General features: G+C 56.6%; 1 protein-coding gene across 9 annotated transcripts in view; it reads right to left on the bottom strand.

Annotated features, from left to right (window-relative positions):
• Window positions 1-9,619: 9,619 nt before the first annotated feature.
• Window positions 9,620-26,848, bottom strand: part of Glt1d1 (glycosyltransferase 1 domain containing 1) — a 75,025-nt gene continuing 57,796 nt past the window's right edge. Inside the window, exons 9-12 of one of the 9 annotated variants that reach the window (XM_087198325.1) lie at window positions 24,960-25,003; window positions 23,561-23,681; window positions 19,986-20,084; window positions 9,620-11,080 (exon numbers count right to left, since the gene is read on the bottom strand). In XM_087198325.1, the coding sequence (XP_087054451.1) occupies window positions 10,919-11,080; window positions 19,986-20,084; window positions 23,561-23,681; window positions 24,960-25,003 (426 nt within the window). In that variant the 3' untranslated portion in view covers window positions 9,620-10,918. The other 8 variants (XM_013071852.3, XM_087198323.1, XM_087198333.1 and 5 more) reach the window with 8 other exon arrangements.

Below are 26,848 nucleotides of genomic sequence, written 5' to 3'. Positions count from 1 at the left end.
CTGACACAGCAACTCCTGGAAGTCCTCCAAGACCAAGTTTCTTCTACTCCAAGGTCACTCAATGACCTCTGGAGCTCTGATTATCACAAGGTCATTACAAGGAGCAAGAAGGAGAAAGCAGGGAAAGGAACACGAGGGAGCCCTCTTGGCTGAGTCAGAATCCTTCCAGGGACCTTCCTGGAAGTCCCTCCAAAGAGGTCCATTTTATCTGATCCTCAGGACCTGGCTACAGGGGCAAACCTAGCTGCAAGGGAGGCTGGAACAGCCACCCTTCATCAGAGCAACTGCTGCCCTAATGAAGCTGAGTCCTGAGGCTGAAGGAAGGAGGGGGACATCACTTAGTCCACTGACAATGTCAGCTGCAGCCCATCATCCCCTCTCAAAAATGGCTCCACCTCCACCTGTTGGCTCAAGCCAGAATTGGGGCCAGTGCCCCTCCGGGCTCACGCTCCACATCCTCTACAAGTCCATCCTGAACCTGTCCACATCTCTGCCCCTGCCTCCCTCCTGTGGAGCCACTCTTGCTGCTCACCAGCCTCCCACCTCCCTCTCGCTCCTCCGTAACCCACCTCTCCCAGCAGGGGCAGAGTCTGCCCATAGGCCCGATTCTCCCCAGCGAGGTCTACATGCCAGGAGACCTGAGCTCCCATCCCAGGTCTGACTCTTACTTCTGGCCCCACCCAGGGGCCCTTTCTGGGCTCTCCCTCCATCACCCAGTCCCTTCCACTGCTGGGCATCTGTATTCCTCCTCCCTCCACCCAGAAAGCTTCCTGTGTAGCTGCCCACAGCCCCCACCTTCCCGAGATTCCCACCTCAGGGAGACACCCTCCTCACAAACGTCTCCCCCAGAGCCTGATGCCAATGCAGCTCAGCCCACTCGCCCAGGGCCCATCTCTGCCTTGCCCTACCACTCACTCTCACCACCCCTGGAATTACAGTTTTAGGGACTCATTGTTTACTGGTTTATAGCCTAACTCCCCCACTAGAACACATAGGCATGAGTTAACATTTCTCTCTCTCTCTCTCCCTTCCTTAGGTTTGCTTTCCTTTCCTCACCTTTTCCTTTTTTCTTTTTTTCTTCTTTCTTTTACTTTCTTTCTTTCTTCTTTCTTTCTTTCTTTCTTTCCCCCCCCCCACTTCCTTTCTTCACAGTGCTAGGGATTGACCCCAGGGCCTTCACACTGAGCTATAGCCCCAGCCCTTCTGTATTTTTTTTTTTGAGGCAGAGTGTCACTAAGTTGCCTGGGCTGGGCTCAGACTCAGAATCCTGCCTCAGCCTCCTGGAGTGCTGGGATTATACCACTCCCAGCTGCACTTGCTTTTCCGAGGTCCTATTCCACATGGTCCAGAGGGTGCCTGCCCCCGGAGAAGGTCAGAGCAGCCTGCTCTCGGAGGGCTGAGGAGAGACAGGGATACCCAGCAGATCCCCACCGTGAGCCTTCCCTGACAGTCAGTGAGGAGCAAAGCTGTGCTGCTGGGTCGTGGGACCCCACTGGACTCAGGGGCCCCTGAGTGGAGCTGTGACTTCCAGTGACTCTGTCTGTCCCACCCGGAGGAGGGAGGGCTGCTTCCCGGGGTGATCAAACTACACTGGCCAACTTAATGAAAACCTCTTGGCTTCCGCTGAGGCGTTCAACGGTGGTTTCCACACGGAAGCCTGTCGCTTGTGATAAACCCTTGACAAGCTGTTTCTTGATTTTCTACAGAAATGTTACAGATGAAAAAGATTAAAAAGAGCCTTTCCCCAGCCTGCAGCCTGGTCTTGGACCTTCACTGGCTGCCAGTGCAAAACTGCCTACAGGTGGAACAAGAAGAATGCCCACGATGGCTCTGCCTTCGAGTCCAATTATGGTGAGCTATTATTAATCACACGTTTCTGAGCTGACAAGCACAGATTGCTCCACAGAAAGAGCTATTTTCTCCTTGCAGAGGAGTCCACCACTACTGCCTTGCACCAGGACAGACTCAACCTCTTATTTTTGGAGATTTTCAAATATTAGCAGTAACTGGGGTTGCTAAATAGCAATGGAGACCTTAGCTCTGAGAGCTGAGAGCAATCACAGTTGGTTAATTTGGTGCCCTGGGCTGCTCATTATGTCCTTAGATCCCTCGGTCAGTTTCAGAGTGAAGTTGACATCCCAGTGTCTGCACTGGTCTGTGGAGCACACTTGCACTGAGGATTGGGCTCCTCAGTAGAGGCTCTCGAGGGGACTTGGGGTGGCAGACGGACCAGCGGGTGGGAGGGGACGCTGCCCACGTTGACTGTTAAGCACCAGATCTCCTCTCCCCACGGGTTACCATCTCCTGCTATCTGGGAGGAAACAGACATTTCAGCTCTCATTCCTCACGTGCTCTACTTGGAGCATGCCTGACCTGCAGGCCACTTCCTGCCTGGCTACGATCAGGACTTCCAGGGACACCAGGCTCAGCCCGAGCAAAAGCCTGAAATTCTCAAATAAAACATGACTTTGGCTCTCAGGGAAGATGGAGACGTCTTAGGCAGAGCGGAGCAGAGAGGGAAGGACGCCCTTCCTTGCGTGCCAGTCCCCAGCTCCCAGAGCCAGCGGGGACGCCCCACACCCCTTGGAGCTGGCAGAGCTGGAGGGGTGAGGAATCAGGACTTCATGACCATTTCCCCACTTCGTTTCCTTCATTAGTCTTAAATATATTTAATCTGCAAAAATAAACATATGTCTCAGAAAACTTGAGAGCCACCTGGAAAAAGTGCATGAGAAAATAAAAAGTTGGTCAGGTATGGTGGCCCATGCCTGTAATCTCAGCACTCGGGAGGCTGAGGCAGGAGGATCGCTGTGAGTTTGAAGCCAGCCTGGGCCACATAGTGAGTTCAGGGCCGACCTGAGCTACAAAGGGAGACCCTGCCTCAAAAAACAAAACAAAACAAAAAGTCACTCGTGAGCTCGTCCCCTGCGCCAGCGTGTGTGTGGGACCGCATGATGCCCTCCACACCACACTACATGACTCTTCATGGGCTGCTGTGTAACTGCAGTTTCTTTGCGAATGCCTCGGTTATTTCTGGATATTTGGAATCTCTGGCCATTGTAACTAATGTGATGTCTTTGTTGTCTCCATAAGTCTTTTTAATCATCCCTCCTTACATCCTTAGGACAAATTCCCTCTTTTGATCTATTTTTTATTAGTACATGTTTGTAGTACGTAGTGTTTACGTTCCTTGTGGGGAAATGTTACACGTGTGGAATGCATCTTACTTACTGTAAATTCTCACAAGTGAAACTGCTGCATCAAAGGCTAATTACATTTTAAAGCTTTTGAGAATATATATATTGAGCTACACGTTTATATTTCTACTATATATTTAAGCACATTTTATATATATATTTTTTTCCAGCACTGGAGATGGACCCTGGGCCTTGCACATGCCAGGCAAGTGTTTTACCACTGAGCTGCACCCCCAGCCATTTTAGTTTTAATTTTATTTTTAGACAGACTCTCACTAAGTGGCCAGGCTGGCCTTGTACTTGAGATCCTCCTGCTTCAGTCTTCCAAGTAGCTGGGGTTACAGGTATGTGCTGCCATGGCTGGCAACATATTTCATAGCTTTAATATTTATAATTATCAATCATTAAAGTTGTAACACTTCTATTAAGTGTATGTTTACATATACATTTGAATAAATACGTCAGTGTTCACGTGTTTACCTATTTCCGGCCTGCGTGTTACATCCATGTAGCACAGCTGGTTGCACGAAGGGGTCAACACCGGTGCTTTCAGAGGGACACTGAGTCCATTGCTCCATGCAGCAATTATAGCTCTAAGTTACAGGCGTTGCCCAGACCACACTAAGGAGCCCGAGCCTCCAGACGGCCCGGGTCACCCGGCCCTGCTGTGAGCCCACACTGCCGTGAGCATAAGGGCTTTTCATGTGGAGATGAGGGTGCCAGGCATCACGGGCGGGACCACAGCGGAGCAGCCAGAGCTGGGGCTCGAACACCATTCGCCCCTCTGTCTCTGTCTCTGTCTCTCTCTTCCCTGCCCCACTCCTCTCCTCCTTGTCCTTCTGCCTCTGTCTGTGCCTCTCTCTTTCGCATTCTGTACATCCTCTGTACTTTTCTCTCTTCTCCAGCTCCAAGCTGTTGAGGGAAAATTCCAACCCCCAACTTGGATCAAGTGTTTGTCCCTGGAAAGCAGCTTGGCTGGAGGACAGTTCCTGGAAAGACTGTAGTGTCTCCACCTAGATCTACGAATACCCATGTGTTTGTTTGTTTGGTTGTTTATTTATTTATTTATGTGTACTGGAAATCGAACTCAGCACCTTGCTCTTGCCAGGCAGGCCTGGCGTCACTGAGCTAAATCCCTGGCCCCCTACATGTTTATTTTTGATGTGCTTCCTATGTTTTTTGAATTCTGCACACTGGATATTACATGGTCCTCACCAGTCACCATTCCTCGCCATCATGCACAGTGAGCATTTCTGTCCGATCTTACTTGATCACCTCCTGAAACCTCCCTGAATGTAGACATCTGCATCTCACAGCTTCATTTGAACTGGCTTTGTTTCTCCACTGATTCCTTTGTTAATGTGTTAAGTGAAACCCAACACAACTTCGCCTGTAGAATTACACCTTTAATATTTTGAAAAACTATTTGTGATTTGACTCTCGTGGGAACGCTGTGGCCTGGGGACAGAGTGCGTGGGACTGTTGTTGTCACACCCAGGGTGGCAGCGATCGAAGTGGAGCCAGGGAACCCAGAGGAGAAGCCACCGAGAGGCTGCCCAGGCCTGGGACAGCTGCCTTTCACTCCCCCGGGACCGGTGGGCAGAACCGGCCTCTGCTCCTAACTGTGCAGACATTCACAGAAGTTATAAACTAATTCTCAACTTGTCCTGAGTGGGAACAGTTTGTGCTCAACGGGGGAGGATTTGCAGAGATCAGATGCTGCCCACCGACCTGTGAGCCCAGGGACCCCGGAAGTGGTCTTGTGTGGAGACTATGGGGAAGCGAGGCAAAGACCCCGGGGATGGCAGAGTGGAGTCCGCCCCAGCCTGGCTTCGCCACCCTGTGGGGTGCTGGAGAGCTGGGGATTGCCTGGGTCCTGGGCTGTGTCACCCCTTGCCCTCGGGGCAGGACGAGCTGGGCAGTGGCTCACAGCACCCACCACGAAATGCTCCCTTGGACCCTATCCAGCCCTGATCTGCTGGAGAGAAAAGTAAGCAACCTGGTCAGCTTCAGGGGGTGAACGTGTCCTTCCCTCTTCCCCTCTGTGCCCTCGTGCCTTTATTTCCTCCTCGGCACACTGTGGGGCCTGCACTGCTGCCCCACAAACCAGCTGATCAGAGTCCCTGCCACAGCCGCTCCTCTGGGATCTGCCACAGGGCCCTGCAGCTGCCCCAGGGCTGACGGGGACCACGCTGAGCTTGTGCTGTTCCGGTGCTTGGAGGTAGGCATGGCCAAACCCACAGACAGCAGAAGTCCAGTTCTTGGCTGAGCATTTCCAAGGAGGCTTTGAATGGCAGGAGTGGGAGTAATCACTGTGAAAGGCACAGGCTTTGAATTGCAAAGTGGTTTTTGAGAGAGTGAGGTTTCAGCCCTCAACCTGCAGTGCAGGGTGGGTGTGCATCAGAACCCCCAAGGGCTCTCGTCTGTCTGCACTTTCATTATGGGGGGGCAGGAATCCATACTGTGGAGGCTGGGAAGCAGGAGCCTGGGGTCCCCACACCCTGTGGGGTGAGGACCAGAGGCTGTGACCCAGTAAAGAGGACCAAGCACCCCTGTCATTGTGGCCCTTGGGAGGGGCTGGGTGACAGGGGCTGTAGGGAGGGCTGAGTTGGTCTAGCATCCCCTCTGCCCTCAGTGGGATGTGCAGCGGGAGCAAGGAAGTTGGTGGGGAGAGGAGGGGAGAGCCTTCACTGTGGCGGGGTGTGCAGGTTTAGGGGTCACTGTGAGCAGCGTGGGCTGGCGCTGCACATGGCCCTGGGTGAAGGGCAGTGTGTGGTGGGTAGGTTGGTTCACACACACGCATGCCAGTTAACACACTGACTATTCTGCCATCACAAAGTAGACATTTCCATAGAGGTGGTTTGGTAGCCTGTGAGGTTTGTCCCCAGAGCAGTTATTTCCAGACCACTCAAAACAGCCTTTAAAAATAATCTTTCTGTCTGCTCAAACAAACGTGCAGAGAGTAGCAGTAAGGGTCCCTTTGCCCTGGGTGCTTTTGTCTGAAGCGGCAGTGACTCGGTTTCTAAGGGCATTGCTGCACCTTGAGAGAGACAGCAGGAGACGTGGACAGAGAGCAAAGACTGCAGAGCAGCTGAGCCTGAGCTGCAGCCCTGGGCAGTGCCCTCTGCAGCTCCCTTTCCTGCGCTGTGGCTCAGGTGGACTCAAGACTCACTCTCACCTGTAGGCCCAGGGGCTGCATGAGGGTTCACTGAGCCACTGTGACACCATGGAGTGGAAAACAACCCTGGACCAGTGAAGCGGACCTTTGCCGGGCAGGATTCTCCTTGGGCAGGGACACAGGGGTCCCCCCAGCCGGGCGACACAGGTTCTGTCGTGGGAGGCGGCAGAGAGCAGGAGAGGTTTGTTTGTGGAGTTGGTGGACACGTGATTGACCCTAAATAACAGGACAGCAGCCCACCTCACCCCTCCTGAGGACAGGGGAATTTGGGGGTGCCCCTGGCCTGGTCCAGGTAAACACAGCCAAAGGGCGTCTCAGTCAAGCCAGGAGGGGTTTCCAGTTGAGCTGTGTCACATGAGGAATGGTGCATTTGGGAGGCTTCCCTTGTGCCAGGTGCAGGTGAGGAAATTCCACCCTGCCAGTGCCCAGCGGAACACTTGGCATACAGTGGGGTTTCTGCCCCACCTTGGCTGTAGGGGACAAAACTGAAGCAGTGACCCCATTTGATGGTGGGTTAGTGGGACACAGATGTTTGTAAGTCAGCTAGTGCATGGCAGCTGTCCACATGATAGGGCCCTCATGTGGACCCAGGGACACAGGGAGACAGCACAGGAAGTGGAGTGCTGGAGACTCTGCAAGCTATCTTTCTCCAGATAACTCTAAAATTGTGTGATTTCTGCAAACATGGGAGGTAGGGCAGATTTGCCATGGTGATGGAGCGAGGTCCATCTGAGGGTTGAGGCTCCTGTAGGCTCAGGGGCTTCCCAGCCACTCCTTCCAGGGCTGAGATGGTGCTGATGGCTTTTCTTTGTCAGGGACAAAGCTTTTGTAATTGAGCAGAGTTGGATAGGTTTTTTTTTGCCTGGATTTTCAAGGACTACTTACACGTCTTAAAGAAGAGGTAGATTGTAAAATAATCACTGCAACCCAGATTACTAACGATGTCTTTTCTTTTCATGGCTGCCCACTCCCCACCCCAGACGTTCTTTGTGTTCATCACCATTCTTGGCATCAAAAGGTATTCAGTGATGAATACCAAGCAGGATGTCTGTAACCACAGCCAGAATCTAAAACTAGGATATCTCAAGGGCTGCTATTATCAGAAGACACTCCCAAACATGTATCCTCCCTCCTTTCTCTGTTACAGATCCTGATATTCTATTGGGCCCATGGCTGCTTGGTAGGAAACCTTTATTTTCAAGCTTCCCTTGCAGCTAGGTGTGGCCAAGGGAAGTGAGTGCAAGTGAGAATTATCCTGCAAGGGGGAAGAGGGCTCTGCTCTGGGCTCACAACTTGTGTCTGGGATGGTGCATCACAGCGGACCTTGGGTTAGAGCCACATGAATCAGAGTGGCCACCTATGGAGGAGGAGGAGGGTGGTCTCAGACCTGGTGGAAGTCAACACTGGCTCAGGTGACTATGCTTTAGATCTAGATGTCCCCTCAAGGCCTTATCTGTTCCGAGGTGGGGCTTTCGGAAGGTGACTGGACCATGGGGGTGCTATGCTCGTCCACTGATGAACCCATAGCTGAAAGTGCTGTTGGGAGGTGGGGCCTGGTCGGAGGAGGCAGTCCCTGGGGGTGTGGCCTGGAAGGGCTCTGCCTTTCTCTCTCTACTTCCTGGTCAGCACGAGGCAAGCTGCTCTCCTCCACTGGGCCCCTCTGCCATGCCATTTCTGCCTCAGAGCCAGCCAGCAATGGTCTGCATCCTGTAAAACCCACGAGCCCACACAAACCTCTGCTCCTTTAAGTCGTGGGTGTTGGGTATTGTGAGCCAGCCGTGGGGAACTGACTGAGACAGTCGGTCTCTCTACTTGAGGGCCCCAAGCTCACCTCTGTCTTGCGTAAAGCACTGTTTATTTTAGATTTTGTGTCTGTCTGAACCAAAGCAAACCTGGAGCCTCCCTCTCCATATTGGTGTCAAGTTGACCCCTTATGACTGTGACAAACCTTTACAGTGCGCTAGTGCACTGGAAAATAAGACGGAAAGTGTGGCAGAGACAGGATTTGATGACGTTGACAAGTGAGCTCTGAGGACCCCTGACCACGGGCAGCGTGAAGTGGGGCAGGAGGGAAGGGAGCAGCCAGGAGCTGGGCGAGCACAGGTGCGGTGCAGGGACATGGACCCGTCCCGGGGTGGGGGGCGCCCTCGGCCAGGTCCTGGCAGCCTGTGTGTGTGTGTGTGTGTGCGCGCGCGCGTGAACTACTTCTCGACCTGACTCTCATCATTCCAACAATACCTGCATTACTCGATGTGGCTAAACAGACTGAACCTATTTCCTCAATTGTGGGATTCACTCTTCAGTCCCAAAGCTCAACCCAGCCTTTTCCTAGAATCCCCTTGATTTTGGTGGAAACCCCGTCTTTGTCCAGATCGTCCTGTGACCCGAGGCTGTCAGCAGGGGACGCTCGTGGGCTCCTTGGCAGGTGAGGGGGCAGGGGTGACTAAGGCCCGAGTCTGCTCCGCTGTGCAACAGCTGAAACACTGGAACACTGGGAAGTGCCATTTGCACACCTTTGTGCTAGTTTGTATCTTTTTTTTAAAAAGTAAGTCATCTTAATTTTGCTTTTAATTAGCAAATTGAATTGATAATTGTTCAAGTGCACTGTTAATTTCTATTTAAATTTTTCTTTGATGAGCTGGGGATGGGGGTGCATGTCTGTGATTCTAGCACTAGGAAGGCTGAGGTAGGAGAGTCTCCAAGAGTTCAAGGGCAGCCTGGGATGCATAGTGAGACTCCGTCTCAAAAAAAAGTACGTTTTTCTTTGACAATTATAAACTGCACTCGTTAGGTATATCCGTTAAGGTTCACTAGAGGAGCAGACTTAGTATAAAATGTGTATACAATTATATAAGGGATTTAACAAGGTAGACTTACAGAACCCAGGGGCTTCGACACTTAATTTCCAGGCTTCTTTCTTTCCTTTTTTTCGTTTTGTTTTTGTTTTTGAGATAGGATCGCATTAAGTCACTAAATTGCATGGGCTGGGCTCAAACTTGAGACCCACCTGCCTCAGCCTCCCAGAGTGGTAGGATTACAGGTGTGGACCGTAAGTGTCGCCCAAGGGCCAGGCTGTATGGCCTTGACCCCAGGGAGGTGCTGCTGGGGCGGAGCCTTCAGAGGCAGGACCTGGGGGAGGGCTTGGGGAACATGGCCTCGAGGGGCCTGTGGACCCGAGGAGCCACCTCTTTGGGGGGCCCATTCTGGACCCTGGACCAGAACCTCCCCAACTGTGAGCCAAAACGCAGGGACCCGCTCCCCTCCCAGCAGCCGCTGGGGTTCACAGGGGTGAGGCCGGCGGGGCATGAGCTGTGCTGCCCTGCAACTCCGCTCCAACGCCCTGAACGGCGCGGGGCTGGGCGGGCAGCTGACCCTGGCAAGGCGGCCCCTGCAGGAAAGAACAGGGCGACTCCCGTGCATGAGGACCAGGGGGCTCTTTATTCCCTGCCAGCCCACGCTTCCCGGGTGCCCTGGACATGTGCGGGTTTCAGGGCACAGCGGAGCTTGGGAGTCTGTCCTGTCCCGCAGGGGACAAAAGCAGCACTGGGGCAAGGGGGCCTCCTCTTCGGGTGCCTTGGGGACTCCGACTCAGGAGCCACCTCCCAGGAACGAGGCCCCGTCCCACCCTCCTAGTGCCAAGCCCTGGAAGCCACGAGAAAGCGCCCGGTCCTGCCAGCGCGCGGGGAGGAGCCAGGCTCCCTTCCCGGAGCGCAACTGGCCCAACCCCCGCGCAGGGCGAGTTCCATGTTACAGAACCCAGGGCGCTGGTGCCCTGAGGCACCCTAGAACCGGGGTAACTGGAGGCTGCGCCCTCTCAAACCAAGATGTGGCTCCGCTGTCTTCTCAGACTGGGACGGTGGAGACCAGGAAGTCGCGCCATGCAGGGGAATCCCGGCCTCGCCCTGCCCGCGCCCAGGGTCTGCACAAACGCGTGCCAGGGCACTTTCCTTGCCACCCCTGAATCGCAAGCGGCTGCAGGACACTGCCCTCGCCACGCAGTGCCCGTGCCCTGGAGTGCCATGCAGTAACACAGACTGCTTGCAGGAGGGTGTGCTGGTGTGCAGGTCACCACGCCAGGGGCCACTGGGCCCACTCAGGCCCACCGTGGGGCAGAGGTCTGTGGCCTGTGGGGCACTCGTCCTTGTCCCCAAGACTGGGAGAGGTAAGGCTCAGAGGCAGTCACCACATGGCGGTCCCCAGAACCCCTCCCTGTCCTGGACGCGGCTCTGACTCCTGGCTGCACCTCGGAGGACAGGGGTCGGGTCTGCGGCCACAGCCCCATCCACGGCCTCCCCGAGTCTGGCTCTTGCTGGTGGAGCTGGACTGGGTGGTACTGGCCACGGACAAGGTCTGTGTCGTGGGTGCTTAGGAACCAGCCTTGGGGTCAGCGGCCAGTGCTGCAGCAGCCTGGGAGTGAGGTGGCTCCTGCCCGCCCAGCCCTTTGCAGCTGCGCCCGGCCAGGTGGAGACGCCTGCAGAGGGCAGCTGTGCGCACAGGAGGTGGGGGTGGACCAGGTGTCCCTGGGGACTGTCTGGGGTGCCCCTCACTCCTCCGCGCCCCGCTCCAGCTTCCCAATCAGGTGCTGGTAGGTGTCTCTCTCCACATCCCAGGAGTGCCACCTGCTCACGTAGACCCTCCCGTTGGCCACGAGCTCTTTCTTCAGCATGGGGTCACGCACTAGTCTCTTGGCCAGGCGAATGAACTCCTGCAGAAAAGGAAGTGCAGGAGAAAGATAGACTCAGTGGGCGTAGGGGGGTCTCACAAGTGTATGCAAAAGTCGGGGTCTGCACAGCTCCTGGTCTCCGCCCTCTCTGCCTTTCTCCCCTTCCAAAGCAAAAGGCTTTCAGGAGGGGTGTGAAAGTTGCTTCTGATTTGGCAACTTCCCTGGATTAAGCATGGTTGAGAGGTTAGGAGAGCACCTGACTGTGTCGTGCAGGGTGACTTGGGAGCTAGTGACCTTGGGTACCACCTTAGTGTTTTAGTCCTTGCTGCCCCTGCTCCCCTGCTCCACTTCCAGCCCCCATGAACGGAGCAGCTTTGCTCCCCCAGACTCTTCTGCCATGACCCCCTGCCTTGGAGCAGCTGACCATGTACTGCATCTCCTGAAGCCAGGAGCCAAACACACCTCTCCTCCTTGACGTCACGAGTGTCGGGGGTTGCATCCAGCAACTGGAAAGCTGGCTGCCAAGGTGGGAGTGAATGCAAGCATTGGGGTAAAGAAATTACACTGAAGTGTGTAAACACTGGTGAGTGCACACACAGCCACAACATCTATGTGCACACATCCACGCATGCACACAGACACAGATTCACATGCATACATGTGCTCATACACCTACACGCATACATACACTCACGTGGTCATGCATATGCGTACAGACACACAGATCTGCACACACAAATGTGTTCGTACACGTGCACACACTGGAATGAACCTCTGAGAAGAGCACTGACGTCATCAGTTACCCTTCCCTCCCTTTTTCTTCCCTAGATCAATGACGTGCAGATGACTCAGGATTTAGAGTGTCTCCCTCTTTGCCAACCGCTGCCCGAGACCCGACGGCCGCCTTTCTCAGGGATCCAGCCTGGGACAGCTGCCGTGTGGGTCCCATGGCGCCTGCTGCAGGGTGCTCTGCCTCCGTGGTCAGGCCTGGGTGCGAGTCCCCTCCACTGCCTGGCTTTGCTGGGGCGCTGTGCACACAAGGTGGCCTTGTCCGTGGGGGAGTGACCAGCCCAGGGCCACAGCCGCTGGAGAGGAAGGCCGGGCAGCCTGGGCCTGGATCCCTCGCCTTCCCCGGGCGCTGTGGGGCCTCAGACCACAGTGCTGCTCTGCTCGTTATTTATTGATGCTCACAGACAGAGTGCAGTAAGGGGAAGGCTCCCGCCAGCCAGTTTTAATATCAAAGCCCTTCCTAATTAGGAAAACTAGAATATTTTGGTACTAAAGAGCATTCAGGGAGAGGAGGGGAACATTCATTATTGATCATGCTTGTGTGTGAGCCGCAGCCAGTTTACTTCGCCTGCCATCATGGCGTGACAGGCTCGTCGTGCTCCCCGTGACCGGGGTCCTTGGCCGTCAGGGTGAAGACAGCCCCGCTTCCCCGCCTCAGAAGGAGTAGACGGGCTAATACAGAGGAGAGCTCAGGGCAGAGCCTCACACAGCCAGCTACGGGGACTTGCAGCCCAAAAGCCCAGGGAAGCCCAGTGTGGCACGGGAGCCTGGGGCTGATGTACAGTGCTGTGCTGCCTAAAAGCAATGTCCACGTAGCCTCAAAATTACTGTTAATTAAACGTTGAATGCCTTTTACAGCTAGCAGTATAAACAGCAGCATTTATGAGAGTAGAATTATATTTTTATGTATTATGTATACGTTTTAGAGTAAATTGGTGTTCCTTTCATAATAAAAACGTAACATATTTATTCCCATCGTGTGGCAGACCAGCATTCCTATTAAAATTATTTGAGAGGCGATGGCTTTGGTATATTATTTTATGCTGCTGTTCATATCTTTGATTTATCTAATGCAGAGACTCTGGCCCAAACCCAAGCCCCTGCATGTTATCTCTACAACCTGTAAGGCCATTTTACAACAAAATCCTGAATGATAGAGTGTGTAGGAATAGGTTGTGATAAAAATCATCTTTTTTGCCTCTCAGTGAGGAAATCTGAAGAAAAAATCCCTAAATAAAGCAAGAGAGATCCGGGTTAGGCGTCGTGCACCCAGTGCTGGTGTTTGAGCCCTGGAGTGGGGAGAAAGGCCCAGGCTGGGAGGGAGCTCTCCGTTGATCCCGCACCTCCCTGGGCTCAGACACCAGCTCTGGCCTGGCCAGCACCTGCGTGACCCCTGCTGGGCGTGGGTCTTCGAGACCTGTGCCCAGGGGCCTTGTCCTCCGCTGACAGGAAGGACATGCAGAGATGGCCGGCCAGCCCCAGCCGGCTACAGCGCCGAGCAGGCTAAACCCTGGAGTGTCAGCCCCAGACCTGGGAAAAATAAAAGAGCTTTTGAGGTGCTGGTTTTGGATTTTAGAACTGCAGGAAGGGGAGGGAAGCGGTACTGTTACTATGGAAGCTCAGGAAGGAAGCAGACACCTGTTCAAGGCCACGTGTCACTAAGCGGCAGGAAGGGAACCAAGCTCCGGGTGTCCTTGAGCTCGGTGCCAAGGACCAGGGAGCCCCTGGTCCGCTGCCCAGACGGGAAGCGCGGAGGAGCTGAGAGCAGCAGCAGCCCCAGCGTGCTCCAGAGGGAGCCCAGGGAGGGGCGCCTGGGGAGAAGAGGTGGCCCCGGGACTGCTCAGTGCCTCCAGGAGGGAAAGAGCAGTGCACGGGCAGCCAAGGCACTGCGGCTCCCCGAGGCAGCTCCCGGCAGGTCCCCAAGGAACAGGGGCTCCGATGTCAGTTAAGCCAGGGAGTCTGGCCTCAGAGCAGGCAGAGCCAGGTGCAGGGGTCTGGCCAGGCCAGAGCCTGCGGAGCGGAGTGGGTGCACGGGCCCTGCGGCCTTGCTGGGACCAGAGCTGAGCCGGCTGGTGCAGCATCGCCAGGTGGCAGAGGCTGCCCAGCCCCTGTTGGCCCACTGAGAACTGGGGGTCCCCACTTCCTTACTCTGGGCCCTGCCTGCCTATCCCCAGGCCAGGCCCCCAGAAAGCGCTCACCGCTGAGGGCGGCAGAGCAGCAGCCCAGGAGCTGAGGAGCCAACCCGCCTGCCTTCTCCCTCCTCTCAGAACTTCAGACCCGGCTGGCCCGGAAGAGTGCAGCCCTCCGGGCCCAGAGGCCAGGCCGAGGCCGGAGGCTCGGTTCCCGAGGCGCGAGCCCCACCTGGTGGCTGGACCTGCTCCTGCCGCACCTCGCGGACTCTGCAGCCCAGGGCCCCCTCCCTGCCTTCCCTGCCTTTCCCTCCCTGACAGACAAGGTGGGAGAGAGAGGGACTGAGACAGATCCTGAGGACAGGTGCCCGGGTAGGGAGAGTCAGGGGGACCTCTCGGCCCGCTGGGCTGGGCTCTGGGTCAGACTCCCTGGGGTTCTGGTCCGAGCCCTTCAGACCGGGACCACAGCACCCTCCTGTGGGGACCCTGAGGATCTGTGAGTGCTGCGAGGGTCTGTCCAGGCCCCTCCCAGGCGCCGCTGTCCACCACCGCGGACGCTGCTATTACACCCCAGCCACACCGCCCTGGTTCACATCGGCCCTAAAACTGGTACTGATCCAGTTGCCCAAAGCCTCTTAAGTACAGGAAAAGGATGGATGGCGAGTAACGTGCTCAGCAAGACGAGCAAACCTTTTTACTAAATGTTAAGTGGATAAAAATCGATGCCTTGCAATACGAGTAGTAATGATGCCAAATGTCACATGATCACAACCGAGCCGATGGTTCTCTCTCTCCCTCTCTCTCCCTGCGGAATCAGGGGTGATAGTCTCCCCTCAGTAAGAGGCTACGGAGCAGATCTCTTCTGCAGAGAAAGAGAAAAAGGCGGGGATCCCTCACTTCAAATGAGATCAGGGAGATGTGGAAAATGTGCAAAATAGAGTAGAAAATCACCGCCCGAATAATGCTGCAGCCATGTGAGCCATGAATCTGTCTAAGGACAAGGCAGTGCCACACTTCTGTGACATCCTCAAAAGAGGAAAGGCAGGTCCCTGGACAGGCTCCTTGTTAAAGTTGCAGGGGAAGAGAAAGCCGCACGGAGCCAGCAGACAGCCGTGACCCCGCCGCTGGCAGTGGAGCCGCCCCGCACGGCCTCCCTCCGCTGCCTCCCTAGCACCAGCCACGAAGGTTTCCAAAGGTGAGTGCAGGTTAATTTGTCTTTCTTTGAATTTTGTATTTTCTTTATTATTTTGTATTATATTACCAAATTTCATATGAATATTTGGGCTTGTGGAATAAATCATCTGAGTTTCCATTATTTCTTTTTCTTTTTTTGTACCGGGGATCAAACTCAGGACCTTATGCTTTTGAGACAGGCGGCAGCACCACTGAGCCAAATCCCGGGCCCCCTTTCCATGATTTCTTATGGAGAAATTCGCTTTGATGGACAGGTGCTTTGAATTACAAGCATGTTTCTGGAACGAATTATGCTGGAAAACCAAGGATCCACTGTATTCAGAACAAGCTTGGTATGTGAACCTGCTTCTTCGGCTGAGAGTTGTGTAGAGCTAGATGCAAACTGGGCCTTTTGATCAACGCTTCCTCTCCAAAGTGAGACTGGCTCAAGGGCCAGGCCCAAGCAGGATTTCCAAGGCTTCCTATGATAACAGAATTGGCTTGCTTCGCAGATCTTGATGTTGATTAGCTTGAAAAGGCACAAGTTTGGAAGGGTTGAGTTAAATCAAATATGACATTAAAATATGTATCTTCTGTTTTTTCCTTTTTGGTTTTGTTCTGTTCTGTTTTTGAGCCAGGGTGTCACAATGTAGTTCAGGCTGCCTTGAACTCACTAATAGCCCAGTCTGGGCTCAAACTTGTAGCAATCCTCCTGTCTCAGCCTCCCTGAGTGCTGGAACTACAGGTGTACGCCATGGTGCCCAGGTGTTTTTATTTTAAGTGAGCTGATTTGGCCTTAGTGGGCTGGATCTCTTAAGTCACACAGAATGGAGAACTCAGCAGTGATTGTCTGCCTTGGCTGGCAGTCTGTCACCATCACAAAACACCCAAGGGACGAAGCTTAAAGAGGGGAGGGTTACTTCGGCCCAAGGTCGCTTGGCCCTATGGGTGAGACAGGACATCACACCAGGGAGTGTGTGGTAGGAAAGCTGCCTGCCTCGTGGTGGACAGGAGGCAGACAGAGAGGGCCTGGGGTCCACCCAGCACCAGGCCCTCAGCAGGGCTGCTCTTCCTGTCTCCACGCCGCCCAAAGAGACCGGCAAACTGCAAATCCATCAGTGCCTTTGGCTGGAACCCACCATTCAAGTATGGCCCCAAAGCCCTGCCTCTGAATGCAGCTACACCAGGGACCATGCACAGGAGTCTTTGGGGGGCCCCATGGATTCACCCCAACACTGGCTCCCTAATGCCCCAGCCACTGTGTGGTCCACACCCCCAGCAGGCTATCCCAGGCACCCCATCGGGACAGTGACAGGTGATTCCTGATCTTCCTTGAGCTCACAAGTGTCCCAGCTTGTCACAATGAGCAGCATGCTGCCCCCCGTCCCCCCCCCGCCCGTCACAAGTCCCTGCAGACAGACCTGGGCTGCCTTCTTCTCGGGCCACACGGTCTGCCCTGCATTCCCACCTTGCCGAGGGCGAGCCACGGAAGACACCTCATTACCTCCATCTTCAGATGAGTGACAAGAAACACGACCAGGATCACTCAGATTTCAAGCAGAAAACTCAAGCCTGAGCTTGCCTGAGCTCGCCTGGCTGGCCAAAGTCTGGGGCCAACAGTGGCCCAATGCACCTGGACTGCTGACTGACACCAAAGTCACTGCTGTTAGAGAACAAGAAACTGCCAGGCGCAGTGGTGCACACCCATAATCCCAGCACTTGGAGGCTGAGGCAGGAGGATCACTTCAAATTCGAAGCCAGCCAGGCTCCATGGTGAGTTTAAGGCCAGGCTGAACTACATAAGAAGACCCTGTCTCAAAAATCCAAACAATAAATAAAGGAATAAAAAAGAACGAGAAATCACCCTTAAAAACACGCTGATCATGTGGAACACTAAGGACAGGGAGAAGGACATAACATGCGCTCATTAAATGTTAGCTGTCATCATTGTTAATATTCCAAATTATTTTTCTACTGTTGCCTAAAACACAAACAGTATCTTCCTACAGCACAGGCTCTAGCAACCCTTCAGGAGTCTGTCCCCGAGCGAGAAAATAGATTCACAGTTTCTGTTAAATGGCAAATGGATCTTAATTTTGAAGCTATAAAATGCAGCTGTAAAATACACAGGAAAATAGCTCAACTCTTAAGAGGAGAAATCACAGGATTGTTGCAGTGATGAAAAATCGATGCTGAGCAGGCTGGGAAAGCTGCACTTCAATCAGTTTCCAGGGATCTGGGTGTGAAAACAGATTATCCTGCCTTCCAGGCTGAGGGTGTCTGACTGCAGGGTCTGAAAAGTCGGCCTCGGTCTCACTGTCTGCGTCGGTGGCCCTCCAAATGGGCTCCCTCGGTCTCCTCCGCATTATGGGAACAGCAGCCAGCAGGGGCTTCACCTCCAGCTGCAGGCTCGTGGGGCTGGCGCTGCCCGGGCCTGGCTGCAGGGACAGCTGGAGCCCCAGGGCCGGGCTGGTGTGCGAGGTCCAGGGCACGGCGGCCGAGGGAGCAGCTGGGCACCCGTAAGCAGCTCTGCAGGCAGCATGGCGCAGGGCGAAGGACAGGGAGGACAGCAGGGAGGGCGGCAGCCAGGGAAGCGGACAAGGAGGGGGACGGCAGGGCCAGGGGAGGCAGGATGGCCACACACGATGCATGCCTGAGCTCACTGCCATGTGGGGACACCGCTCAGGGCTGGGGAGGGACGCCTGGCCTGCACTCTGCTCGCCAAGCAGCTGGCTCCCGAGGGCGGATCCCCAGCTGCCCTTCCTGAGCTACACCCCGGACTCCCGGCCCCAGCAGCCTCTGGAGCTTCAGGGAAAGGAAACGCTGTGGGCGGTTCCAGCCTCGCCAGTGAGATGCATGTGCTTTTCCCTGGCGCCACCCGCCACCACGGCGGAGGACACCTCCCATGTCTCCTGGGTTCTGTGGGTCCAAGTGGCCGTGGCCAAGCAGAGCCACAGGCCTGAGGGTGACCAGCTAACCAGGCACAGGCTCATCCCTTAGGCTCCCGCGATGTGGGCGAATCCAGCCCCGTGAGGCGTGCGACCAGGGCCTCCGGCCTGCTGGCTGCCACCTGGGTCCCCACTGCACTCCCAGACGCTGCCCAAACGGCTCTGTGTGCCCCCATCCCCCCGCCCTGAACGCCTCTGCCTGTGACCTCTAGCCTGCCTTTAGAGGTCAAGTGTCTTTATGGTCTCAATTAAGGAATAAAAGCTGAAGCAGAACTACTAGCTCTAGATTTAGCATGGACCTAAGGAGCGTTCATGGTCATCCGTATATTATTTACAGTATATACATATTTTATACATTTAATTTGCAAGCCCACTGGTCTGCCATGGACACCCGTTAATAGATGAAATGCTGGTGCTAACTTCTTGGTGGGTACGGACTTGAAATTCATCTTTCCAAGGCTGACAGCCACCCCATGGGTAAGGTCATTCTTCCCTGGCCGAACACAGCCACAGTCCCGGACTTGGGGAAAGCGTCTGTTTGTTTTTAAAGCATTAGTTCCCAGCCTGCACTGGGTAAAGTCAGATCGCGACAACGAAGAAAAGAAAACCAAATCGTGTGCGACATCCTGTCTAGCACATGATTTCAGAGTGTTAAGAAATGCAGCCCAGCCCAGGTGAAACCAGAAACATTCTATTTCTTAAAACATCCTTTGTAAAACTAACACCAAAGTGTTGGAATCAGAAGTCATCTGCAGTAAACTGGGAGCAGCAGGCCTCAGGGACCACTGCTCCCCGAGACTCTGGATTTGCACCAAAACTGCCCTGAGAGTAACCAGACCCTGTCCTCAGGGATGGGACATCACCGTGTAGCACAAGACCGTGCTGTCTGGCTGGCGCTGCCCTAAGCTGATCCGCTGATCTGGTCCTCACAGGCTGTGCTACTGGCAGCAATAAGCCTCGGTGGCCCACCAAGTGCCCTGCAGCTGCCTCACACTCCGCTCTGCACTCTTTGGGCTCCAGGCGGACCTGGCACAAAGACGGGCAGTGGTCCTTCACGGGTCCCTGCTGACCCCAGGCTGCAGTGTCTGTCACAGCCGCCTCGGAGGACAGCAAGCACAGGCTTCCTCCACTCCAAGAAGCAACCCGCACCTCATTTGTGCTCAAACCTGTGACTGCAATAAGCTGGAAGTGACAGGAGTGACCTATGATTATATTTCAGGAAAGGGAAGCCAACCTGGACCCAGCATCTACTATGGGACATTTTAACGACTGAGTTTTCAAATGTCCGAGTCCTTATAATCTTTAAAATTAACTCCCTGTGTTTCTGAATGAAAGCCCGCTCTCACGTCTGGGAGGCGCCCTTGCGGGGAGTCTGGTTGTGCTGAGCCCACGGTGCTGACCAACGCACCGCTGGGTCCGCCTTCCTTCCTGCTCCGAGCCCAGGGGGCGGGGCCAGGGCGTGGGCCAAGGGTCTCAAGCGCAAATGTAGCGGGCACTGGGAGTGCACCGAGTGCATCCCTGGATCCAGGAACCGAGTGGCGCCTCACACAGGGCAGCGCGGCTGTGGGCTTCCTGGGAGGCCGAGAGGCACCCGGCCCACAGGTCACAGGGAGGCCGAGACCCACAGCCCCCGCCGGCTGCACTGCCTCTGGTTTGTTTTCCGATGTTCATGCGTGCTTCTCCTCCTACCCGAGGGTGCACGGATTCTTACCTTTGTTTCAGGGACGGGAGCCAGGGCAGATCTGAGCTCCCTTGGCCTCCTCCCTGGCCACACCTCCCAGGCACTCAGGGCAGCAGCTATGGCTGCTCAGGCTGCACCTGGGGCACCGAGGTCACTAGGTGTGGTGCAGCAGGGCGGGTGCCCTCCACACATGGGAAATGCACAGGGCGCGAGTGGACAGGGCTCACCTGAGGGTCTGCAAACACCAGCCCCGTGACTTCCTGCGTCACCACGGCAGCGTTCCCGGGAATGTTCCTGGCCAGCACGGGCACCCCCAGATCCATGGCCTGAGGGGGAGAGGAGAGGCCGTTAGGGGCTCAGCCACAGCCAGCAGGTCCAGCCCGCAGAGACTTCGGCTTGGCCGGGCTCCTGCAACTCAAAGCTCAGCCCTCGCCACCCAGCACTGCGTCTCCCCAAGCATCTGAGCTTCAGCCGCTTTGTGCGTTTGGAAGCTGTGGGAAGGGAAAGGTCTGCCGACATCACGACTGCCACAGGGAAGCTCGTCTGTGAGTGACCCTGACCCTCCAGGGGCTGCTCGGCACCTTCATGTCTGGTGACCACCACTCCTACCCCCAAGGGGGACTCTGTCTCACCATGGGCACCTGGACTGAGGGAGTGGTGTGCAGGCAGAGGGCAAAGCAGACACAACTTGTGGCTCCCATTATTCCTGAGGCAGCTGTCCCCGCGGAAGGTCGGGATTGTCACGTGATGTCCCACAACCTGGCCCCTGCTGGCCCGGAGACCAGGACAGGACACCTGAAGCAGAGCATGGCATGGCCGGGGCCACATTTTCCTGCTCCTTCTGCAGACTGGGGACCTGACCCAGGGGCACAGAGCTGCCCGGCCTGCAGCGGCTCTCCCTCAGCTATGGGCACCTGGGCTGGCCTGCTCTGTGCAGGTGCCTGCCAGAGGACAGGGGACCCTTTACACCCGCGTATGGAAGCAGGACCAGCTCCACCATCAGCAAACCCCTAATTCAGCTCTTGGGCAAGTTCAAGGCCACCCTGAGTGACTCAGTGAGACCCTGTCTCAAAAAACTTTTGTCCTAAGCAGTGTCATTGGCTTTCAGAAACATGTCATTCCCTACCTCAGCCACTCGGGCAAGGGCCCATTCGGAGCAGGGTGGGACATGGTGCATGCTCCGTAGGGATTAAGCCCCTGCAGTCAGGGTAGTCAGTGTCCGAGGTGTACACAGCACCGTGAGAGTGGCAGCCTCAGACTCACCAAGCCCTGGCCCCAAGCCCGTGTGTCTCCTCGGCCCAGGTACCAGTGCACTGGCGCCCCTACTGCCTGTTCCCACGGCCTTGTGGTGCCCACCCTCGGGTCACCCAGGACTAAACCATGCCCGGCTGCCTGGCCAGCCTGCAGCGGGTCTCCCAGCTTCTCTCCGAGTCCCACCTGCATCCTGTGGGTTCAAGATTGGGGAAGAAGGCAGCGGGCAGCTCGGGCCAAAACAGCCGGGAGGATCTCATGAAGGAAAGTCCCAAGGGCTTTGCGGAGGGACAACAGGGCCAACCCAGGGGAGCACAAGATGGCTAAGGGCCACAGCCTGGACAGATCCGGGGTGCACAGAGCGAGGGTGGCAGAGTGGAGAGGAGAGACGTGCCCCGGGCCGAAGCAGGAGGCTCCAAGGCTGCCTCTCAGGACAGAGCTGGGGACAGGAGGGGCAGTGTGACAGCGCCACCCGCCTAGCCACCTGGCTGACTGCAGGGCACACCCCACAGTGACCGAGGGACACGCTCCCCACCCAGACAGGGGTGTCCCAGAGCCAGTCTCAGGCCGCTGCCGATAAGCAATCACTGAAAAGGTGAGGTCACATGAACTGTGTTCTCGGCCGACATTCCTGGGACCCAGGTTCATCGGTGGGAGGAGGAAAATGCAAGTGTGAACAGATTGCAACTGCAGGTAGTAGTGTGGACACACGGCGGGGTACATGTGTGTGCATGTGTGGGCATGTACACTGCTCTGAACACCGCTGTGTGTGCGTGCCTGTGGGTACGCGTGTCTGTGTGTGCCAGCGTGTGTGTCTGTGTTTATGTGTGTCCGTGTTTATGTGTGTCCGCGTGTGTGCATGTCTGTGTATCAGTGTGTCTGTGTGTGTCAGTGCATTTTGTGTGTGTCAGTGTGTACACGTGTCAGTGTGTGCATCAGTGTGTCCATGTGTCTGTGCATTGTGTGTGTGTCAGTGTGTGTGCTGAGTCGACAGAGGCAGAGCTACTTAGGAAGACAGATAAGAAAATAATTCCGCACGTTTCTTCAATGTACGGACTTGGCTCGATAGACCCAAGTTTGAAACATGTGTGTTTCGGAGTCTTCACCCTATTGCCAGGCAGCCAGCTGAAGTGGTTTGGGGAGCTTATCAGTGAAAAACATCCCAGCAAACAGGATTTTTCCATGCTCCCGTGGGACAATGGAGCAGAATCCGAGAGGTGGGAGGCCCCTCCCTTCTGGAGCGGCGTGCGTGGACTCCTGATGAATCGTGGCTGCCCATGTCTGAATCGGTTTGATGAGATGCCCCCTCGACACTCCTCTGAAATCAGCGTCATTCAAACCCTTTGCCCAGAGGTTATTTTGGAAGATTTCAGAAGGAGCTGGCGTCGACATCTCGGGCTGGCACCTCACAGCTGCTCGCCTGCAGCGTGAGGATCTGACGGCCCCCTGGTGCACGGGCTGCTGTGGACACGAGTCACATGGTCACCGACTCCTCTGCCCCTTTCTTCAGGGGTTGGACAAACCACACGTTTACATGCAAAGGCGCACGTGGGCAGCCACCCCAATACTGGCTGGCACCCTGGAAGCACATTTTAAAGCTCCACGCAGAGCAGTGTGTCCTGGTCCGTGACCGTCGTGGGAGGAACAGTGTGGGTCGGCACCGTCACAGACCGGGCGGTGACTGGACGAAGACAAAGGCCTCACAGAGCCAGGCCACAGAGCACCTGGTGGGGCCCATGGGGCAGGGGCCCAGCTTCTACCAACCCCCTCGCATTTGTGGTTTTGAATGATGCCAGATTAAAAGAAAATATCAGAGGTTCTGGAAACACTGGGGACGCTGGTTCGAGGGACTTGGGGTCCGATGGCCAGGCGGCCTCCCTTCCATGCAGGCTTTATCACGTGTGTGTGCAGCGTGTGCTGTGTGCGCTGTCCCTGTGGGAAGCTGCCGGAGACTCCGAGTGCCCACATGCCTCAACAGGGAGAGCCAGGCTGGACGTGGCTTGGACGGGGAGCTGAGCCCTGGGTGCCCTCAGGTGCTCCAGGCGGTCATACGCAAAGGGGACATACCAGCTGGGCCTTCCCAGGAGTGGGCACGGCCAGCAAGGCTCTCTCTGCAGCCCGACCCACACACAGAAGGCACAGAGCGGGACCGGGAGCGATTTCTGGCCAGAACAGAGGACGGGACTGCAGGGACCAGTGGGCAGGACGACCTGGCTGTGCCCCTTGGTCCCCACGCACAGGGATACCCCCTCTCACTCAGGCCCTGGGGTTGCAGTGCAGCAGACCGGGAGAGCCAGGGAAGGGCAAGCCATCCTGCTTCCTGTGCCCACCTGTCCCGCCCTGGTGCCTCCTCTCAGAGGCAGAGCCTGTCTTCCTTCATCCCTTAGCGAGCTTGGGAAGTGGCACAGGGAGTGAACGGCAGCTCTGCGTCCGGGCTTCACAGAGAACTGTAAACCCTGAGACCACGCTGTGCCTCCTGCTCGGCCCTGGCAAGGGAAGGCACCTGTCGGGGAGAGGAGCCGAGCAGGACAGGGGCGCCCGCCTGCCTCACCTCCAGGATGGCGGCCGACATGCCCTCCGACAGGGAGCTGTTCACCAGCGCAGAACAGCTCTTCAGGGCAGCGTGCAGGTCCCCCTGCGGCATCTCCCCGAGCAGCCGCACCCCGAGGGCCCTGGAAGACAGGGGTGGACAGTGGGTTACTGCAGTGAGCTCGTGGAGAGGGGCAGCAGGAGTGACAGGGTGACTTGGGGAGAAATGCTCCAGATCAAAAAGTAAGCATCATTAGCCAGGTGTGGTGAGGCATGCCTGCCATCGAAGCACTCTGGGAGGCTGAGGCAGGGGGATCCCAAGTTCAAGGCCAGCCTGGGCAACTCAGCAACTTGCTGAGGCCTTGACTCAAAATAAAAAAAATGAAAATGGGCTGAGGGTGTGGCTCAGAGCAAAGGCCCTGGTTCAATCCCCAGCACCACAAGAGAAAGAAGGATGGAAAGAAGAAAAGGGAAAGAGAAGGAAAGGAAGGGAAGGAAAGGAAAGAGAGGGAGGAAAGAGGAGGAAGGAAGGATTGCTGACAGAGGCTTCAGTGAGGGAGCCAGCGCAGGTGAGAAGCCTGCAGTCAGAATCCCGGTGATGGACTGGGACAGCAACAGCTGTTTCTGCTCTGCACGTGCACAGTACGAGCAGCACCTGAGCTGCAGTGATGCTTTCTGCCCTCTCCACTCTGTGATGGAGAAAAGTTTCCTAAGAATTCAGTCTTTGCAGATAATTCTAAAACTATGAATAGAGGCAGCAGGAAAGGTAATCGGAGGGGACAGCGCCGCCTTGGGGAGCAGGTGAAGGAGGCGGCCTGCCCACGGCCAGGGTGCCCCGCCTCGCTCTGCCTCTCTCCTGTATCCCTCCGTCCCGCCTCCCCACGAGCTCTCAACTCGGGGCTCCCCACACGACACAGAGCCTTCGCTGTCGGGGACACAGCTGTGTCCTGGGGCGCGGGCGCCACGCCCTCCGGGGTGGAGCCGAGCAGCCCTGCCTGAAGAGCCTGGCTGAGGTGCTGCGGTCACCATGGCACCCGAAGCGGGGGACAGGGGCAGAGGAGCAGCCCTGACCCCGCGGGAAGGCCGCTGTGGACCTCACGTGCTGCTCACAGATGTCCGCAGGAGCAGCGGCAGGTCTCCGTCCCTGCAGGCAGAGGCAGTGGGCATTCAATGCCCAGACGCCCATGGTCCCCAGAGGCGGTGGCGGCATCTCCCCACCCCCCCGCCCCACAGGTGCCAGGTGGGGCCTCTCCACCACCCTTCCAGTCGGGCCGATGGTGTAAATGTGGCCAGTGGCAATCACGCCTCCAGCATCTCCCACAGGCCTCGGCCTCTGGGACCTCTGGGAGGACGAGCTGAGGCAGCGCTGGTGTCAGCACGGCCCTCGGCCCCCTCTGCGCGCTGCCCGCTCCCGCCCTTACCTCTGCACGCGGGCTCTCACTTCCCTGGAGAAGACCGGATCCACCTGAAAGGAGAGGGCTGGACTTCAGCAGAGGCAGGAAGAGCCAGCGCCTCCTCCACTTCCTGGTCGTGCTGCGGGCCGGACTCTGCAGCCCCGGAGGGAGAGGGTCAGGAGGGGACGGTGCCCTGTGTCCAGCCACACAGTGAGAAGCAGTGACCCAGCCAGACAAGGAGAAAGAGGAGGGACAAGGCCGTGCGTGGAGCGATGGCCGAACACGCCGGACATTCGCGCTTTGGAAATGGACCACAGCAGAATGCGCACCGGACTGAACCCAGGCCTTCACACTGAGCGCAACCCAGCTGTCTTCACTATTGTCACCCTGAAACAGGCTCTCACTACGGCACTAAGAGCGGTCAGGCTGGGTGGGACTCAGCATCCTCCTGCCTCAGCCTCCCAGTCTGGGAACACAGTTGTGCGCCACCACCTGGCAAGCCACGTGTCTCAAGCCGGCCTTGTGTGAGGCACAGAGAGCAGTGAGGGCCATCGGCCTTCAAGGTTCATGAGCCCCGCGCCCCGCGAGGAGACAGAGCCCCAGCCTGGTACGGTGGGTGGGTCACAGATGTGCCCCGCGAGCAGCACTGACCCTCGGAGTCAGGCCGGGCCGCGCATTCCCATGCTCCCAGGCGGGGCGGCAGTCGGGACCCAGCTGGGGAGGATCTATATAAAACCGAGTCACAGCCACCGCCCCACACGGACCCGGAGCAGACAGCAGACCAGGGGCTGCAGGGCGTGGACTGCAGCTGGGCCTGGTGCTCCGTGGCCTCTGGCCTGGGGCCTCAGCAGCACTGTCCCCGGCCCCGGCCCTTGAGGTGCACATCACAGCACCTGAAAACCCACGGCCACCGCGGGCTCCACTGCACCTCAGCCTCGGTGCCCACCGCCCATGTGACAGCGAGGAACGCAGCCCCAGAATGACGAACAGGCATCTGAAATTGATGCAGGCACAGCACAGAGTTCCAGACGGCCCTGCAGTGAGGCCGGGCAGTGGGCGCAAGTGCGTTTCTAACAGTGTCGTCTGCCAGCTCCTGAGACACCCAGGAGAGGGTCGGGGGGCAGACCACATTTCCATTCTCATTTACACTTACGTCGAGCTACAGGTCACACGGGGGTCCCACCAGCCCAGGGACTTTGCTCTCTCCCGAGAGGAAATGCTCAGGTGCCCTTGCTGACCCCAAACTGCTGAGACACGATGTCCGAGCGCTGTCCCAGGGGCTGGTGGAGTCGGTCTCATCCACACCCTGCAGCCTCACGTCCCCGAGCAGGCGCTGGGTGAGCGGCCTGCACAGGCCGTGCAGAGACCTCCAAAGGGAAACCTTCACAGCCAACGGCGACCTCCTATCACTGTTGTATGCCTGAAGAGTTAGTTCTCAGCAGCACTTCCGCCACACCAAACCGTGCAAAGCCTTTGCAGCCAACCCCTTCGCTCGGGCAGGAATCCTGACCTCACTGCCCTCTTGCACATGAGGACACTAAAGCCCAGAGAGGCTGTGTAACTTCCCCGGGATGGCATAGCTGATACTCATATTCAGGCAGAGCTTGCATTCTTCAAGCCAGGGCCCCCACCCTGCCTCTGTGGTTTCTGCCCTGTGGGTTTCGTGGACAGCTCACGAAGCTCACGTGGCTGACAGGATACCTACCGAGCTTCCCTGTCTGTCCCTGCTGGGTTCTGACCTCTCCCACAGCGTCACCCCGTCCAAGACCTGCTGGTCCTCACCGGGCAGGCAATGCACCTCCCTGAGACGCTGTCCACCTTGGTCCTGCCCAGAAGTGGCTCCTCCTCCCCAGCTCTCCGCCACCCGCCACCCTGGGGTTGCCTCCTCGCCCCATCCTCTTCCCAGACCCCGACCT

This window comes from Heterocephalus glaber, unplaced genomic scaffold, assembly GCF_053883595.1.
Source record: "Heterocephalus glaber isolate CG9 unplaced genomic scaffold, H.glaber_assembly_v1.0 deba00001687, whole genome shotgun sequence".
Taxonomy (NCBI): Eukaryota; Metazoa; Chordata; class Mammalia; order Rodentia; family Bathyergidae; genus Heterocephalus; species Heterocephalus glaber.
This window is presented reverse-complemented; position numbering and strand designations above follow the sequence as displayed.